General features: G+C 32.1%; 1 protein-coding gene across 1 annotated transcript; it reads left to right on the top strand.

Annotated features, from left to right (window-relative positions):
* Positions 1 to 4,532: 4,532 nt before the first annotated feature.
* Positions 4,533 to 10,130, top strand: LOTGIDRAFT_162126 (hypothetical protein; the record flags this gene model as incomplete). The annotated part of the gene is made up of 6 exons (XM_009058056.1): positions 4,533 to 4,571; positions 5,667 to 5,669; positions 6,884 to 6,977; positions 7,266 to 7,451; positions 9,360 to 9,477; positions 10,049 to 10,130. The coding sequence occupies 6 exons, from the start codon at positions 4,533 to 4,535 to the stop codon at positions 10,128 to 10,130; spliced, it is 522 nt and encodes a 173-aa protein (XP_009056304.1).
* Between the last annotated feature and the right edge of the window lie 7,952 nt (positions 10,131 to 18,082).

The raw sequence follows: 18,082 nt of genomic DNA, 5'->3' as shown, positions 1-18,082 counted from the left end.
ATACCTTCATCAGTAAGTATTAATTGTTAATTAGAACGATATTACGTCATTGCTAATATATGAACCGGCGTGCCGTGCATTACAGCTGATAACTCCTACTTGTTCCAGTGGAAAATCAGCTGTTCGCTGTTTACTATGTGTCTAATTGTGACCTATATCGAGATATTTGTTATTTATGAAGATATTTTATGTACTGAAATAGGTCACAAATTGAATCACTGATATTTGCATTGACTATTGAATGCTGTTGAATATAGAAAGAATTTGAACATGTGCAGAGCTAGGGCCAGGCCACAGATAAGATAACAAAGCCACTAACTTGAATTACACTGAGTCCAGGTTCATAACAAACAAAGCATGTCCTTGAACAAATAATTATCTTGGCTATGGTCAAGTATCTCTTTAGGGGTTAAATCTAGTTGAATATGATGAGAAAATAAGAAGTTATCATCGATAATTCTAAAGCTACTAGCCTAACATTTCAGGAAAGGACTGGACTGAAGGAATTTTTCATTGGAGTTTCACCTATTTGAATTCATCTGTATCATTGCCCTGTGTGCTGTGATGAACTTTAATATAGAAAGAGAAAATTAAAACACATAAACCTCAGAAAATATTATACAGTATTATTATATTATATAATTAAGGTTGTGCATACAGTAAAATCTTTCTCAAATCCCCCCATCTCCTTAACCAATCTTAGAGTAATACTACGTGTTAGAATGAACATAAAATTTGATAATTTTAAACTTGGCCAATAAGAGCATATACTCATCAGTGAAATATGTGGTGTCATAAATAACATAACAGGATCCTTATATAATCCGATAAATCCAAAAAATTAGTAATTATCCATAAATATGCAATTAACTATTGAAAAATGCTTAATATTAAGTTTAGGCGTTTTTCAATAATTACTTAGTTTTATGAATTTTCCAGATTTTACAGGGATTCTGTTGTAACTTTATGACATATTATTATCATAGTTCATATACTCATATTGACCATTCTTGAGAACTTTAATTCTAAATTTGATGTTCATTCTAAGACGTAGTATGACTTTAAGAGTATGATATCCATGCAATAGATGTGAAAAAGTAAAAAAAAAATGAGTGATTAAACTCTTTCTCCGATGTGTCATTTTATAAGAAGTTGAAAATTTGAAAGGAAAAGGGAAACCTATCCTAGCTACATATGTGACATAACTTCATTCAGACTTGAGTTATATGACTGTATCATTTTAAATCTATAATTTCAACATATAAACTTGCGTTGTTAAAAATATGATATTTTCTGAAATTATAGGCAATTCAAACCACCAATACAAACAAACAGTTTGAAAAATTCAATATTTTCAGAGGCATAAGTCTAATCTTTTCCCTTTCCAACTCTCAAGTGAACACAGGTTGTATAACATGGACCTCAGTTTATTGAACACATAAGCATTTTTCTCATGGCAGACCTGTATCACTGACAGGGGGAAAAACTCAGTTGAAGAATACACAAATTTTACCTCAACTTGGCATTTTTCTCATGTCAGACGAGCTCCATGGTTAGTGTGGGGTCCGTTTCGGGCTGGGCCCCAGCAAGTGAGAATAAAGCCCCAGCAAAATCTTCTTCAGATCATCATGCAATCTGGAGGCAAAGTTGTCCACAGATGTTCAAATAGTGGTGATTTTCAAGCATAAGGCTCACAACTATTCAGTAAGTTTGCATACATTTGTTCAAAAACTAAGATATTGTTAAGTAAACCTTCATTTCGAAAACTAGCTTTCCTGATGAAGGTTTTGTATCTTAAACCAAAATGTTCTGCTGGATTTCTTTCCTTGTTCTTGTAAACATACAGTAAAAGTTGAATAGGGAGACAAATCAAAAAAAAATGTTCAAATATATTTTAGTTAACATAGGCAATGTTTTTTTTATAATGTAAATATTTCAGTGATAAACTTACAAATATATATTTGCACATACTGCAATTTTTAATCATGTAAAAATTTGACCTCAAACTTATCGTATATTGTTTAAGAGGTACACATATATTTTGTTATCAGTTTGGCCTCATTTTGATAGGTAAATAAACAGCCAATTCAAATATTGAATATTATTATAAGCCTTTATAAAGTTGTTGTAAAGCTTATTACTGGTACTTGTTAATATGATTATAAGGAATGCCTTAGTCATTTTTTGCAATTTAAAGGGACAAATGCGGTATTTTTGGGGTTGATTTTAGTCTTGAATATATATGTAATTAGTCTTCAGTAGTTCTAGAAATGTACAAAAATCGCATAATTCCTTTAAAAACACTTCAAACTAGGAATTTTACTCACTATTACTATATATGTCTATATATCACAGAGTATCTTAAATTGACGATTCATCATTTTAACTTTCAAACACAGATAATTCTGGACACACATGGATTTGAAGGCTCAGATTACGACGGTGATCTGTGAACACTATTACTGATTGGCTCAGCTAAAAAATTATAGTTTCTGAGACTAAAGTATGATTGGTCAAAAAATATGGCCTAACTGTTCCTTTAAAGGACATTTTAAACACTGTCGGAATGTACTGTTCATAATTGGGTCATGCTTATACTCAGAAGCACTTTAGTGAAAATAAGGTAAAACATTTTCGAATGACCATATTAAAGGGACTGTAAGGAGGCTTTTCGAACATTTTATTTGTGTACATTGTATTGAGAAAACTGTTAGCATCGATTTGCACCATTCCAATTTTCAGTCAGAAGTCCTTTTACAATTCCATTATAAGCATGCATTTCATGACATCATTGTCACAGAAGCTACAAATTCTAATGGTGCAATACACCACTCAATACACCCTGGATTTCAAAACCTCTTTAAAGTAATACTACCTCTTAGATTGGGCATAAATCCATACAATGAAATAATTATCAATAAAACTTAGTAATTGCAATGTTATAACACCAGGAAAGTCTGATAACTAATAAAAATATACTCTTATCGGACAAGTTTAAGATTTTCAAATTTATGTTCATTCTAAGAGGTAGAATTCCTTTAAGAGAAAACAGTGAATCAGAGAACCAGACGGATAAATGGATACAGAACAGACAGTCTTGATCTATGTTGATAGACTGTCGTCTGCCCTCCATGTCTTGACCTTGTCTTTAACCCTTTCACCTTCTTCAAACTTAAACTGATGATGAATTGATCTCTATCAAATTTATCGAATTAAAATCACACTGCACTCATATTTAAATCATTCAAATCTGAAGGGTTAATCGATTGGAAAGTGATATGAGGTGTCCATGCTCTATTAGTTTGTGCATGGTATTGAATTGATTAAGTTTGAAAAGTTTCATGATAGTGCAAGAAGTAAGAAACTGAGGTTGAATTTTGAGTTGCTTAATCTTGCTCTGTATTTCTTATGGACTTATTGTATTTTGTGAATATTTTGTGAAAGCATTTTTTTTTAAATTTCATAGAAACTTTAAATCAATTTGAAAGAGCTTTTGTATTTGTATTTGTATTTTGAATGAGGAATTTTAGGTTGGAACATTGCGGTTAAGTAATGTTACGAAAGCACAGGCACAGGCATGACTTAACCTCTAGTGAGACAGTATGGTTTGTGCAGCTAGTTTGAATAATATGTTACGGTCTTTCATACGTACATTAGTCCCAGATATAGTTTTTGCAATCCTGGAGTTAAAACTAGACATCATTTAAATTGTATTTGCATTTAGTGATGTGGGGGTAGCTCCGGAACTCCAGGAACCACAGACAAGGGAAAGGTGAAAATGGGAACTGTGATCCTAATACACATACTTGATCATAGACTGAGTTTTACCGTTGATTGTGGGCTTCCATACTGAATATTTTCACTTTTAGTGCTAAAATTCACCACTAATATAATTATACTATAATGAGTTGACAATCCCAGTTGTAGAATGACATGGTGTTGACATGAGGAGCAAAATCATAGTTGGGCGCTTCATAAGACGTGAGGCAAATTCAACCAATCGTGAAACGTGTAGGCTACATTTACTGCAGCAAGCTATTACGAATTTTATAAGACGAATTGCGTAATAGCTTTTAATTGTAAAGATGCAATTACTGTACACAATTACTGTAAAATGGTGGCAAGTCATTTTCAAATAAGTTTGAAATATAATACATCTTTGATGTTTCATGAGGAACAATATCTCTAAAATTAAGTTTCAAGTCGCAATTTCTATAACTTAGTCACATGACATTGTGAACCATTGTGATTGGCTAAATTCTGTTTTGGTGAATTTTTCTTGGCAAGTTTGCAGACGGTCTATTTGACTTCGGGTGTGAAGGTCAAAGGTTTTTCTGCGTTACTATTCATTTGAAATTTTCCAGTCATTATGGTAGGTTGTTTTTAGTCAATTTGAATTCCCTGCATTTTAGATGAAGTTTTTATCGGAATTTTAACAATCAGATAAGAAGTAGTCTATTAATAAGCAGAACGTTTGATTGAAAGGAAGGATTTCTACTTGAATAATCAAGTGGGTGTCAATTGAATGTAAAATGAACAATGGAGAAATGAATAAGACAGTACATAGGTGGGTAAGTTTAAAAATAATGCTGACTTCATCTTTCCAAATAAATGTTTGATAAACTGTGATTTGGAAAAACCATCATAATGACATTTTCACAATGTCAAGATGTTACGAATTCTGAATAATACCTTGACATCATTAGGCACTTTTCTAGTTACATGGAATTTAGAAAATGCAGCAATTTGACAAAAAAATTCCAGCTTATCACATCCTTTGACAGAAAGACTGTAGACAATAAAGTTTAGCATGTAACGACCATATGAGGCTTCTGATTGGTTGTTTTTGATAGGGGGTAATCCAATCCAATCGCTGCATTGACAAATTTCAGTGTAACACGAAAAGTGCTTGTCGATTAGTATGTATTAGTATTTGCTATAAGTGATTTAGTATGGTTGAGAGCCAACACCAGGCAGACTCTCGGATGCACTGGCACAGGCATCAGAATTTAATAAGTAATACTTTGTGAAGATGTTGATTTACAGTTGATGCAGTAGCCTATTGCCATCAAATAGGCTTGGTAAGTTTTGGACTGCTGGGTCATGGTGTCAGTAAATTGATAAAACTGATTACGTGACTGCGAGCTAAGATAAAATTCCATCTTGTACTTGACCTAAGTTGAATAGTTGTAGTAGGTCAATTTTTTATATGAATATATCGGTCAAGCCGACTGCAGCAGATGCATTTTTTAGTGTCCTGTTGACCCAGACTACATGATTTAACTTAATGTGTAGCTGTTCGAAGACTTTAATAAAAAGGCTTTTGATGTTTGTTCACTCATGATGTCTGATGAGAAATGCCAAGATTGCTTAAATTAAAGGAGTTGTTTTTTTTATCTGATCAATGCAGACTTAAAGGGACAGATTCACAATTTCTGGGTGTGGTTTTCGATCTTGGATATATTAAATAGTCTTCAGAACTACTAAGAATGTACAAAAATGGGATGATTCCTTAAAAAATACCTCCAACTCCAAATGATGAGACATCATTTTAACTATCAAACGCAGAAAATTCTGGACACACATTGATTTGAAGGCTCAAATTTAGACATTGAGCTGTGAACACTATTACTGATTAGTTTAGCTAAAAAATTTCCCCGTTTCAGAGGGTAAGATATGATTGGTTAAACTGATGGTGAACCTGTCTCTTTGTATACATTGTGTAAAATATGAATGACCACTTAATGCCCTAAATTCAAATATTATTGACACAAGACTTATGTGGGATGGCTGCTTTAAAATTGAAAAGGGAAATTCTCATTGTCAATAGCCATGTTTACCAACATTATATGTTTTATTGTATAGTTGATATCATTGTTTGTAAACAGCAATAGAAAGAGATAAGCAGTATTTATAGAATACTTTCTTGGAATACCCAGTTAATATATCATTACACTTTCTCAAAATAGCAACTTGATTTACATTTAACCCTATCAATACTTTAAGCCAGTGCATTATGATGTAATTATTCAGTTTTTACCATCATCATATAACATTTATGTTGTATTCTTTATAGAGATGGTTGCGTCCTACTTTAGTCTCAGAAACAGGAATTTTTTAGATATGCCAATCAGTAATAGTGTTCACAGTTCATCGTCGTAATCTGAGCCTTCAAAGTCATGTGTGTCCAGAATTATCCACGTTTTAAGACACTGCCATATATAGAAAATACATCTATAGATAAAGAAATACATAGTTTGAAGTTTTTATAAATGAATTATGCAATTTTCGTACAGAGAGTTGTCATTAAATTTTGCAATTGATAGACATTGAAAGCTAATGGCTAACCTATATTTGATGTTTGATAGAGAATATTGACTGTCGGTCATTTGAGCATCCATGTCGATCATGTCCAGCATATAGAGCCAGATCAACAGCCCTGGCCCAGATTTCTCAGACATTCCTATACATAATGTAATAAGTTTTCCGGTCTTGTTAAGAAGCAAGTCTAGACATCTAAAATTGACTTAAACCTTTGAACGTCTTTGAGTGTAAATGAAATGAAACGTCATATACCCTGAACTCCAATTAACACAACTTGAAGCGTATGACTTAACGTTGTGTGACATCACTTAGTAATGGCCAGTATAAAGTCGGGTATATATTGTGTAATTATGTGGCCGGTAAAATGGTTGCTAGGGTTGAAAGGGTTAAATTATCACATCACAATGGCCAAAGTTTTAGGAACTACCGGCAGCTAGGATATATATTGCGTTATATTTATGTGGCTGGTAAACTGGCAGCTTGGGTTGAAAGAGTTAAAATCACATCACCTTTGGAAATGCAGAAAATCTTCAAATGTAAATATTTGTTATATTTTCAGGCTCAAGAATTATGTGTAGAAACAAAGATATGGTGTGAAGATGGTTATTGCTGTAATGATGGGAAATGTTGTTTATATTATCATGAAACTTGGTGTAAGTTTTTGTACTTACTTGTCTTTTGGTAGGAAAGAGAAAATGTGAAAAAAGGCATTGCATGGTGGAGTTGGCATTTTGAAAAGCATAGCTTAGATTTCTAAAGATGTACATAGACATGAAGATGACAATGTAGAATGTTGAAACGTCGTGTGTAATAAAACTAAGGAGTAGTATACCATAAAATTGTGTTCCGTTATTTAATGTGATCTCTACCCCTAAATGTCGCTAAAGGATTATAAAATATGATATGCCTTTAATCAGATATATATTTTGATATGATTTCAGGGTTTTGGTTAATATGGGGTATAATATTTCTGATATTGAGTTGTTGTTTTTACCATCGAGATAGAATATGTAGATGTTGTCGGTCATCACGTAACAGAAATAGTACATTAGTTGGTACCGTTTCCCATCCATATCATCATATAGTATCAACTACATCATCTTCAAATATTCCATTTTGTGATCCAAGTAAGAATTTTTCTTTAAAAGGCCATTTTGGGGGCTTGCATATATGTAAAGTCTTCAGAAATACCATACTAGAACTGCACAAAAATAACGTAATCCCTTCAAATATACCTCAAACTAGGAATTCCACTTTTTATTTCTATATGCGTCATATTTATAGCTGTCTTTTTATATTTCAAATTCGATTAATTCTGGACAAACATGGATTTTAAGGCTCATATTTCGATGGTGAGCTGTGAACACTACTACTGATTAGCTCAGCTAAAAAACTTCCTGTTTCTGAGATTAAGATATGATTGGTCAAATGGACGGTGAATCTAAAGTGATATTGTCAGTTATATATTTTATTCTTTCAGTCGAATAAGCTTAATGTCAGCTATCTGTATCACTTCAAAAAATCAAAATTTGACCTAAAATAAGATTAGACTTTTTGTTGAATTGTAAGAGAACTAGAAGTCAGATTATAATTTTGAAAAGTATTACACATAGCTTAAATAGAGCACAAATCTGATCCATAAAAGCAAAAATCAGATGTTACAAGCACAACAAAGAAAATAAAATTGCTAATTGGATCAGTGGAAAAATGTATGTTATCTTCTGAAGAATAGAAAATTTTAATTAAGCCATGGAGAAAGTCATATTCTATATAAACAGGAGATGTACACGTAATATGACAAATTAAGATGTCATATAAGTAAACTATTATTATTATCCCTTTCAAGTATATGATATGGAATGATTAATTGGGGTCAGATTGGCTAGATATAGTTGTTATTTGACCACTAAGTGACCACTTGATAAGATGTAGGTTAATTGGGCTACATATGTATTTATAAATAAGTGATAGTACATAATAGTTTATTAGTAATTAGTAATTGTGCAACACAGTCAAGTTACTGATTTGTATTAAGAGTGAGGAAGTTCATGAAAAATCCTATGTAAATCACTGGCCGAGGTCACAATATTCTTAAAAATATGGTGGTGTTAACATAGTCAGTACTTAGCTTTTAACATAAAAAATTGAACCAGTAATCTACACTTTAATTAATTAATGAAAATTTTTACTGGATTTTACTCTAAGAAAAACATACTTCAAATTGATAATATGCACTGATGTTAATATGTTTATCAACACAATGTCATTCTAAGACTTTCATAACTATTTCAAATTTACCCACAAAAGTAAGAGGTCATATACTATTTACATGTTAAAGGGATTGTAAAGAGGTTTACTTAAAAATTGTATGTGTTTAGGGGACACTGATAGCATAAATATGCACTATTCCAATTTTAAATCAGACATCTGTAGTTCCTGCAATTCCTTCACAAAAAATTCATGTCACTAATCGAGAAGGACCTTTTGTGATAATTAAAGCATATTTTACGTTTAGTGACATCATCAAACACTTAGTTTTAGTAGAATTTTAGGAACCACAGACTTCTGACTGAAAATTGGAATGTTGCAAACTGATGCTATCGGTGTACCCAATACACATAAAAAATTTAGAAAACCTCTTTACAATCCATAGCTTATTACAGATACATATAAAATGATAAAGCTTTCACTTAACATTTGTCCTGACATTTTAAACAGACAATTCGTGTATCAAATAATAAATAAGTATCAAATACTTGACACCATTAATTGGTTGCAGATTTCATTTGCCTGATAAAAAAAAAACTTATATTGATATAAGTTTTTGTTACAAACAAAATAATCAAATGAAATGGAGTTTTACATCCCACTTTTCTGCACCTGAGTGAGCTGATGGAGATGGCCAATGCAATGAGGAAATTTTGCAGCAATAGTCTACTATTTTTCTATTTACCATGTCAGCCCCACCTGTATCACTGGTATGAGGGAATCTCAGCTGGCTTGAAGAATTTGAAGGTTTTTCTCTCTATTTTAAGATGTGAGACTTCCGTCCTATGATGAGGTGCCAATAATTCCTAAAAATCCACCACCAGAATATAATCAAGTCTGCTGTAGTCCAGTTTTACCAGAGACTTCGCTTCAAAGACCAAATATGTGAGTTAACTTTCAGATTCCATCCAAATCTGGCAAGAGACCCAATCTAAAACAGTCTACCAAAAATCCCATATTTTGCCTGTGGAAAATTTGAAAATAGCAGTTGAAGGATCTTTAAAAAGCACAGTCTGCACCTGTGGCATCTTTTTCCTTGTCAGTTTAGCTGAAGTGCATCACTGATAGAGGAAACAGGGTTGAAAAAGCAAAGCACACCATCTCAGCCCCATCACCAGGAATGAATTGATGTTAGGGCTCAGATTTGGTAGGCCTACTCAGAAAATTTGAAGAATTTAAGGACCACAGAACCTCATTTCTGACAATTTTGAGGTGCCAAAAACTATAAAAAGATACTGTAAATGAATCAATATCTTCTGAACTGTAGAAGGTAGAAGGTTTTGCTGACCCCATGGACCACAGATCCCACCCTAACCACAGAGTTAATTGATCTGTGCTAGAATTTTTGAAAGTCCATGTCCAAGACCAAGATGAATTTTTTTTTTCGTTTTTGTAGTTATTGTATGTTGATCTGATCTGCAAAATTTTTTGAACTATTTTTTGGTTTCTATTTCAGCTGTGATGATATAGAAGAAAGAGACTGGGAGACACCTATGGGCACACCTCCACCACCTTACTCTCCTTTACATGAGCAATAACCGTCCTCCATTTTGTATTTTATGTACCAGTATCTTATAGATACAATTTATTATGGTGTAAATATTTATTAATCTCTTTGAGATTATTTCAAACTGGTTTTTGACTAGCTATGTGACTAGGTGACTGTCCAAAATTGTTGGTTGTGGTCATCTAGAGCACCAGATGTCAAACACGATCTGGATTTTTCACCAAAGTATGCTGGATTAAAGTGTGCTAGCTTGCTGATGGATGTAAATGATGGACTTGGATATGATAGATTTGTAAGGTTTTTTTAAGAGTACTTAAGATTAAGGCAATAAGTTTTGATTTTCATGAGAAACTTAAGATTCGGATTTGCGTTACGTTATAGCATGAGTTGACATAAAATATGTTTGGAAATGTAAATTATTTCATTATAAAGCAAAGCAAAAAAAAAAGTATGCAATAATTATGATTCCTTTTTTACTTTTGCTCACTGTATTTTGTACATACATATTATGTGTATAATTTATTATGTTAGTGTGTTTCATATATATTCTGTGGGTACCTTCAATCATTCACAATTCAAATGCTCAATGCCCCTAGGCTAATTCACACAACAATTTTGACCAAACTTTATGTTGAACTTTCAGTTCATGACAAGATTTCTTTAACAGTATTTAGCCACCAATTTTTAGAGATATTCCTTATTAAACATTCACTTGTCAAATTTTTACAGTGATTTTGTCAGAATTGGAATGAGTAAAGTAACCCACAGAAAATGACTGGAACAAAATATCTGGTTTATTCTGATGAGATTGGATTCTAGATATTTTCAGTGTGATAACATCTTAAAATATGTGATAACCACATTCCATAGTCTTCTTTTTTGCAACAATCTTTTGAGCAGTGGCGACATCAGTAGGGGTATCCCCCACTTCATTGCTTACAAATTTGAAAATATGATTTTTTTCCCAAAAGACGTGGCAGAATGCACCTAGTTAATTTATTTTTCAAAAATTGCTTGGGGAGAGAATCCTCTCAGATGCTCCATGGAAGGTTTGCTCCTATGTGCTTCAAAAGAGCTGCCATTTTGAATCTCAATCTCAACAGTTTTCCCCCATTAAGTCAGTCTGCCTCTATTTACCAGTGGAGAGGCTGGCGCCAGCACTGCTTGTAAGTGCTGTTGGGTCCAATGCAAATTCACAAGCATGAATCTGTCTGTATTATGTACTGTAGTTTGAACTTGTTCATATTTTCCAGCTGTGGATGACAGATGTCGTCCTGCTAGATTCAGAATATAGGTCCCGACTTTTCACCCAATCTCCAGATTTTTTTCCTTGACCTGTACACATGTATGGATACTTAGTACAGGTTACCTGTTACCTATATTGAATAGTGAATGCTATCATTGCTGCAGGTTGCTATTGAAACCAGTGACTTGCAAAAAAAGAAGTAGCAGGTCAGCTCTATTAGTCGAAGTTGGAATTCAAATAAATTGTTAAATGTTTTTGTTATTACTTAGTTGTTAATGTTGAAAAATTATAGCTGTCTTGATATTTTCTTTCCCAGCTGATAAAACTCTAGCTCAACTTTCTGGCACCTGGTTTGTATGCAATTAAAGAAAAATGAACCAGCACGTGTGACAGTACATGTCTCTGGGAAGTTAAGATATACTATTGTATATTGAGATATTGTTGAATAATATTGTAGATAACTGCACTGGAGAATGTTCTTTAATCGCAGATGAACCAGACATTGGATTTTTAATTTTGAAAAGTGACCAGGATAGTTTTATCAACAGGGAAAGAAAATAATGAGACAACTGTAACTCTTTAAGTAATTTGTTATGAATACTAAAGTGCTTTGATCTCCTAGGTTTATTTGATGTTATTTCTTATAGTCTTCTTTACTAATTTTGGTAAATTCACTTTTCAAATAGTGAAAGATTATGAGATAAGGTTGTGACAAAAAACAATAAGACACAACGAACAGCATTTCATTCTAAAAACTAAAGGTACGACAATTACTGTTTCTTGTGTTTCTGTCAAGGCAGGGTAGTCTAACCTTTATTTGATTGTGTATTTTAAGAATTAGATTTCACCTTTTGAGAGTGAATGTTGATGTAGTTTTGATACTTATTAGTCCTTTATGTCCACCATTTACCTGGTTAATTGGGTCTTTAATATTTGTTCATATATCTTTTATATATGACAGAGTCTAAAGAAAACACAAGTCATTATTTAATTTTCAAGTGCGGATAATTCTGGACACACATTGATATGAAGTCTCAAATTTCGACGGTGAGCTGTGAACACTATTACTGCTTAGCATAGCATTCCGGTTTCTGATTGGTCAAATAGATGCAGAAACTGTCCCTTTAATGGTCTAATCAGAATAAAATATTTGTTAAGATGGCCTTGTAGTTCAAGGTGCCATATTGTCCATATTTAAAATATAGAATCAGACTATATTACTCATATATTTTCTAGTCTATAATTCTCTTAAATACTACAGAATTTAAATATTAATACGGAACCTGAAACATGTTGTTTCTCAAGAGTTTAACGTTGTGCAATCTACAAACACTATACATTTTTAGATAAGAATTCATTGAGTATTGTTAATATTTCTTGTTTAACTGTAGTCTGTATAAACTTGTAATATACATTTATAATATGTCTGATGCATATTTTGCCTAGAGCCAATTTTAAAAAAAAAAATCAAATGATTTCAATTTCTCTTCAAATGATTGCTCATTCACAAAAATTAAGTTCACATTTAGTTTTATTTAAATTTATCTGAATTAAGATTTTAAGAAAAAGCCATTATCTGAGCAAAGTAAAAGATTTTTTGAATTTTTCCTATTATTTTTATGAGAATTGGAATAGCAGCCTCAAAATATTACTGTTAGTCTTAAAATGTCTTTGCAAAAATGAAAATGTAATCTTTTGTAAGGTTACATTGAAAAGAAAACACATTTCTCTCTTAGAATTTTCAACCCCAAAAAGTCACAAATTTTGTGAATTGTCCTCTGTTAAAACAAATTTTGAAGACATTTTATGTGCTTATGTTAATATTTTTATCAAAGAAAAGACATTCTAAGACTAACAGTAATATTTTGAAGCTGATATTCAAATTCTCATAAAAATAATAGAAAAAATCAAAAAACTTTTTACTTTGCTCAGATAGTAGTATAGACAGTTTGAAGATCTAAGATCTTGACTTTATTATTCAGTGCTATGAATTCCTATTGCGTTTTATAAAGGCCATATAAGCTATAGATTTACTTTTTTTTTCCAATTTCAATGTCTTTCAAACAGTTAAACTAAGTATTTGTTTCATACTTCAAATATCCTGAAGTCTACTACCTCCTTCATATTCTTTGTTAGTGTCTGTGTATTTAGAATAATTTAATCACAATGCACTATGTGTGAAGGAATTGCTGAGCCTCTCCTACATTTTTTTCACATCAGGGTTATTGATTCATTTGTATTAGCCAGTCATGTCTGATTTGATTGTCAAAATGGCTGACTCTTATTTTGGTTTAAATTGATTACATATAAGACTGGTTTGCTACGGCAAAAATCATTTGGTTTGAATAATTGCAATATAATTGTCATAATCTAGACATGTTTTTCTGGAATCTTTTCTGGAAACTGGAATCTTGTAAGAGAGTTACAGGAACCTTGCTAGACTTCTCACAGAAATTTTGGCTCTGCAATTCCTTCCATTTCATATTCATTCTGTATTGTTTATTGACTATAAACATAAATTTGTTACATACTAAAAGAGTGCTTCTGACCACAGTGCCTTTATTTAAATTTAATTTTTGTTAGAAGAGATGAATGAATTTTGTCATTTGATTATTGCATTGGAGTACAAGCTGAATGATATACCTTAATGTTAGATACTGTATACTGTATCCCTTTTCAGTAGGAATACTAACTTATTATTCACCTACAATTAAATATTTTTTCTATATATAGGCATTGAAATTCTTGAAACTTAATTGTAAATTCACCTTCAATTAAATGAATTTGCATTGAAATTATTCAAACTTGATTTGAATCATTGTCATTACCCAAGCCTATTTCAGCAATCAATCTTGATTTGATTGTAAATGAACCTGATGTCATATTGTCATCCATGGCAGTGATTCTGGTAGCGGAAATTAAGTTCTTTTTGCTGGTGAAATGAATGAATGTATTAATAGCATCATTTAGTAACTTCTGCAATGACTTAGTTTTGATTTGATTGTAAATGAACGTCGTGTCAAATTTTGTAACTTTTAAGTGATATCTGTAGCTGAAATTAACATTGCTGGTAGATGAATGAATATAATGGTATCATTTAGTACCTATTGCTATTGTTGTATCTCACATTACCTGGAAATCTATCTTCCAAAAAAAAACCCAGAAAAAACAACCCTTTAATTTGTGACTGTGTGATTCTCTATAAATTTTCATAGTGTCCATTTTCCTATTTCCTTTAAAAATATATTTATGATGTGATATTAAAAAGTCTGTATAATCAAAAAATTCATTTGTACCTTTGTGTATGTTTTTTTTTTGCCATTTTGTATATTCTAAATTGTATATAAGTGAATGAGATATAAGAAAAGTTAAGACAAGGTTGTTTTTTGTATTAGAATGGTTGAAGTGCATTTTCAGATTATTTTCTAGAAACCATTCCATACATAAACAAATGTTGAGGAAATCAAAAATCAAAACTTTGACCAGTATAGTGTTGATGTGAAAGAAACTTTATATTTGTGGAATGAAAGGAAATAAATAGTTTTAATAGATAAACCTATGATTATTATATAATGATTTTTTTTATGTTAAATGATTTTGAATTATAATGGAAATAAAATTAGATATAAATCTTCCATTATTCTTTGTTTTTTCTTTTAGGATTTGTAATATTAAGCATTCTACTGAGAAAATTGCATTAGTGATTTCATGTGTTCCGTGTTGATATGTGCTGATATTTTTCTACAGGGTGATAAACAAGGAATGGTTAAGGGATTTTCTAAATTTCAAAATGAATTGGGGATCTCAATATCATTGATTTGCACTATTCCAAGTTTCATTTCTTGCAGTTCTGCATTATCTCTCAAGCTGTTAATAATATCTAAGAACCTTTTCCTTTGTGATGTTCAGTTTTAAAATGAAATTGCAAGAACTATATGAAATTTTCATCAGTTGGATAATTATATTGGAAAACACACCGAGATGATGTCATCTATCAGAGAGAAAGACCCAAAGTCATCATGTATGGTTAATCGATATGTAAACTATTCTATATGATAACCTTCAGCTCCGTAGGATTCTGTATTTTGTCTTTTTAAAAGGATAATAAGTTTGTTCCTGAGAAAATATCCATCATTGCACGCTGTTGCTTGTTTTCCCAATCTGGAGCATTAGAATGTTCAGCACCTTATCGAACTATGTGAAGAAAACGATTGATAATGAAGCAAATATGCCAAAAAAATTTTTTAATAAAAATAACAAATATAATATGCACTGTATACTCAATAACAATATTGTAAATGGATAACAAATATAAATATATTATGCACTATATCAATAACAATATTGTATATGGATAACAAATGTAAATATATTTTGCACTGTATCAATAACAATATTGTAATTGGATAACAAATGTAAATATATTATGCACTATAACAATATTGTAAATGGATAACAAATGTAAATATATTTTGCACTGTTTCAATAACAATATTGTAATTGGATAACAAATGTAAATATATTATGCACTATAACAATATTGCAAATGGATAACAAATGTAAATATATGCACTGTATCAATTTCAATATTGAAAATGGTTGACAAATGTAAATATATCTTGCATTGTAAATTGATAATAAATGTAAATATATTTAGCACTGTAGCAATAACAATATTGTAAAAAGGATAACAAATGTAAATATATTTGCACTGCATCAATAACAATATTGTAAATGGGTAACAATTGTAAATATACGGACGGTTTAAATAACCCCCGCCCCCCTCCCCCCACCCTAAATCAATTCATCCTCCCTTAAGCGATAAAACACCGACAAGAATACGAATATTGTGCCACCCCTCCTTCATCCGTATATTCTTCCCTTTCCCTATCATTCCACTTTCATATCTCTACGCTGTTTTTTTCATTCGCACCCATTCACAGCACTCGCACTCCGATAATTATACATAGGCTACACAGTCTTGTAGCCTGGTCTTATCGCTTCATTCATTCATTCATTCATTCACTCACACAAGCTCTCATTCTGATCCCATACAATTTGATTGTGTGCCAAGACATCTAATAGCTGTATCAAACTTCATCCCCAAAATTTGTAGGAACCAGCAACTGTGGCAGACAAATGATGGATCCCCAAATGTTGCGGGATTATCGCTGGTAGATCAGATTAATTACTCCTCACCAATCTTGAGGCACTTGAAAGATCGTCGAAGTAATCGTCTGCAAGATTTCAAAAATCCCCTTTTGCTTTTTTCTGTTTGAACTGAAAAATCAAAAAAAAACAATCAATGTATGGTCCCGGCAGAACTGGTCTTGTAAGCCTTCCAGCTGATCCAATTTTCAAATTCGCTTCACCCGCAGCTCCGTGGACTTTGCAGGGGAAAGGGGATACTTCTCAAGACAGCTGTTCCCCACCAACTTTATCAATGGATCTGCACCCAATGGAATCTCGCAGAATTGTATAAGAATAAGGATATAGTACCATTTAATACGATCAATTTCAATGATCTTACCTCCTTGGTCAGACTTAACAACATCTTCAGTCTGTGTGGCCTTGTTAACAGTTGTAGGCCTCACTGCATGATGAGTAATAGTAGCAGAAGCTCCACCGGTCAAATTTTCACCCGTTTCACCAAGTCGAGAACTGGTTTTATTGTCTACATTACTCTCCAGAACATGGTGCACATTAAACTTGATGGCAGGAGCTTCATCTACAAACAAAAATATCTATTGAATTACACAATTTATAACGACTGATTCCTTTACACTAATCCTTTAAAAAAACATGTTTAAAGAGACAGAATCACCATCCGTTTGATCAATCGTATCTTAATCTCAGAAACTGGATTTTTAACCTAAGCTAATCAGTAATAGTGCCCACAGATCACTATCGAAATTGATCCTTCAAATCCATGTGTGTCCATAATTATCTGTGTTAAAATGACGACTCGTCTTTTCTTGCCACTCCGCTATTTTCGCAGTTATAGTAATTCTGAAGACTGATTCGAATATTCAAGGCTGTAATCATCCCGCGAAAATGGCGAACCATGATCTTAAAAACACAATAAGTTACCTTCATATTTGGAGATCTTTGAAATTCCAATGAGTTGAAGGAATCTCTGAACAAATCCAGGTTCAGCTTCAGTTTTTTCCTGAAGTGACTTGTCGTCCAGAAATCCAAAGAATTCTCTTTCGTAATACTTGTACTCTTCAACCGTCATGGGCGGTATGGTGTAGTCAGGGATTTCTCCAAAACAGTATGGCGGGCGGGACATATATTTCTTTGACATCCTGAAATAAAAAAAAATGTAAATCTGTCAGATTGGAAAATATTTTAAAGTGAATGCCAGGTATATCTTATGTGTGGAATATTCAGATTTATATATATGATGTCGGGAATAATCAGAATTATATATATGATGTCGGAGGTATTCAGATTTAAATATTTGATGTCGGAGGTATTCAGATTTAAATATTTGATGTCGGAGATATTCAGATTTGAATATTTGATGTCGGAGGTATTCAGATTTAAATATTTGATGTCGGAGGTATTCAGATTTAAATATTTGATGTCGGAGGTATTTAGATTGAAATATTTGATTTCAGAGGTATTCAGATTTAAATATTTGATGTCGGAGATATTCAGATTTATGGGTGATGTCGGGAATATTCAGAATTATATATCTAGTGTCGGTCGGGACTTATAAACTTATAAACTGA

The sequence above is a fragment of the Lottia gigantea genome (assembly GCF_000327385.1).
Source record: "Lottia gigantea unplaced genomic scaffold LOTGIsca_32, whole genome shotgun sequence".
Lineage (NCBI taxonomy): Eukaryota > Metazoa > Mollusca > Gastropoda > Lottiidae > Lottia > Lottia gigantea.
Note: the sequence above shows the minus strand (reverse complement) of the source record. Positions and strands in the feature narration are given on the sequence as shown.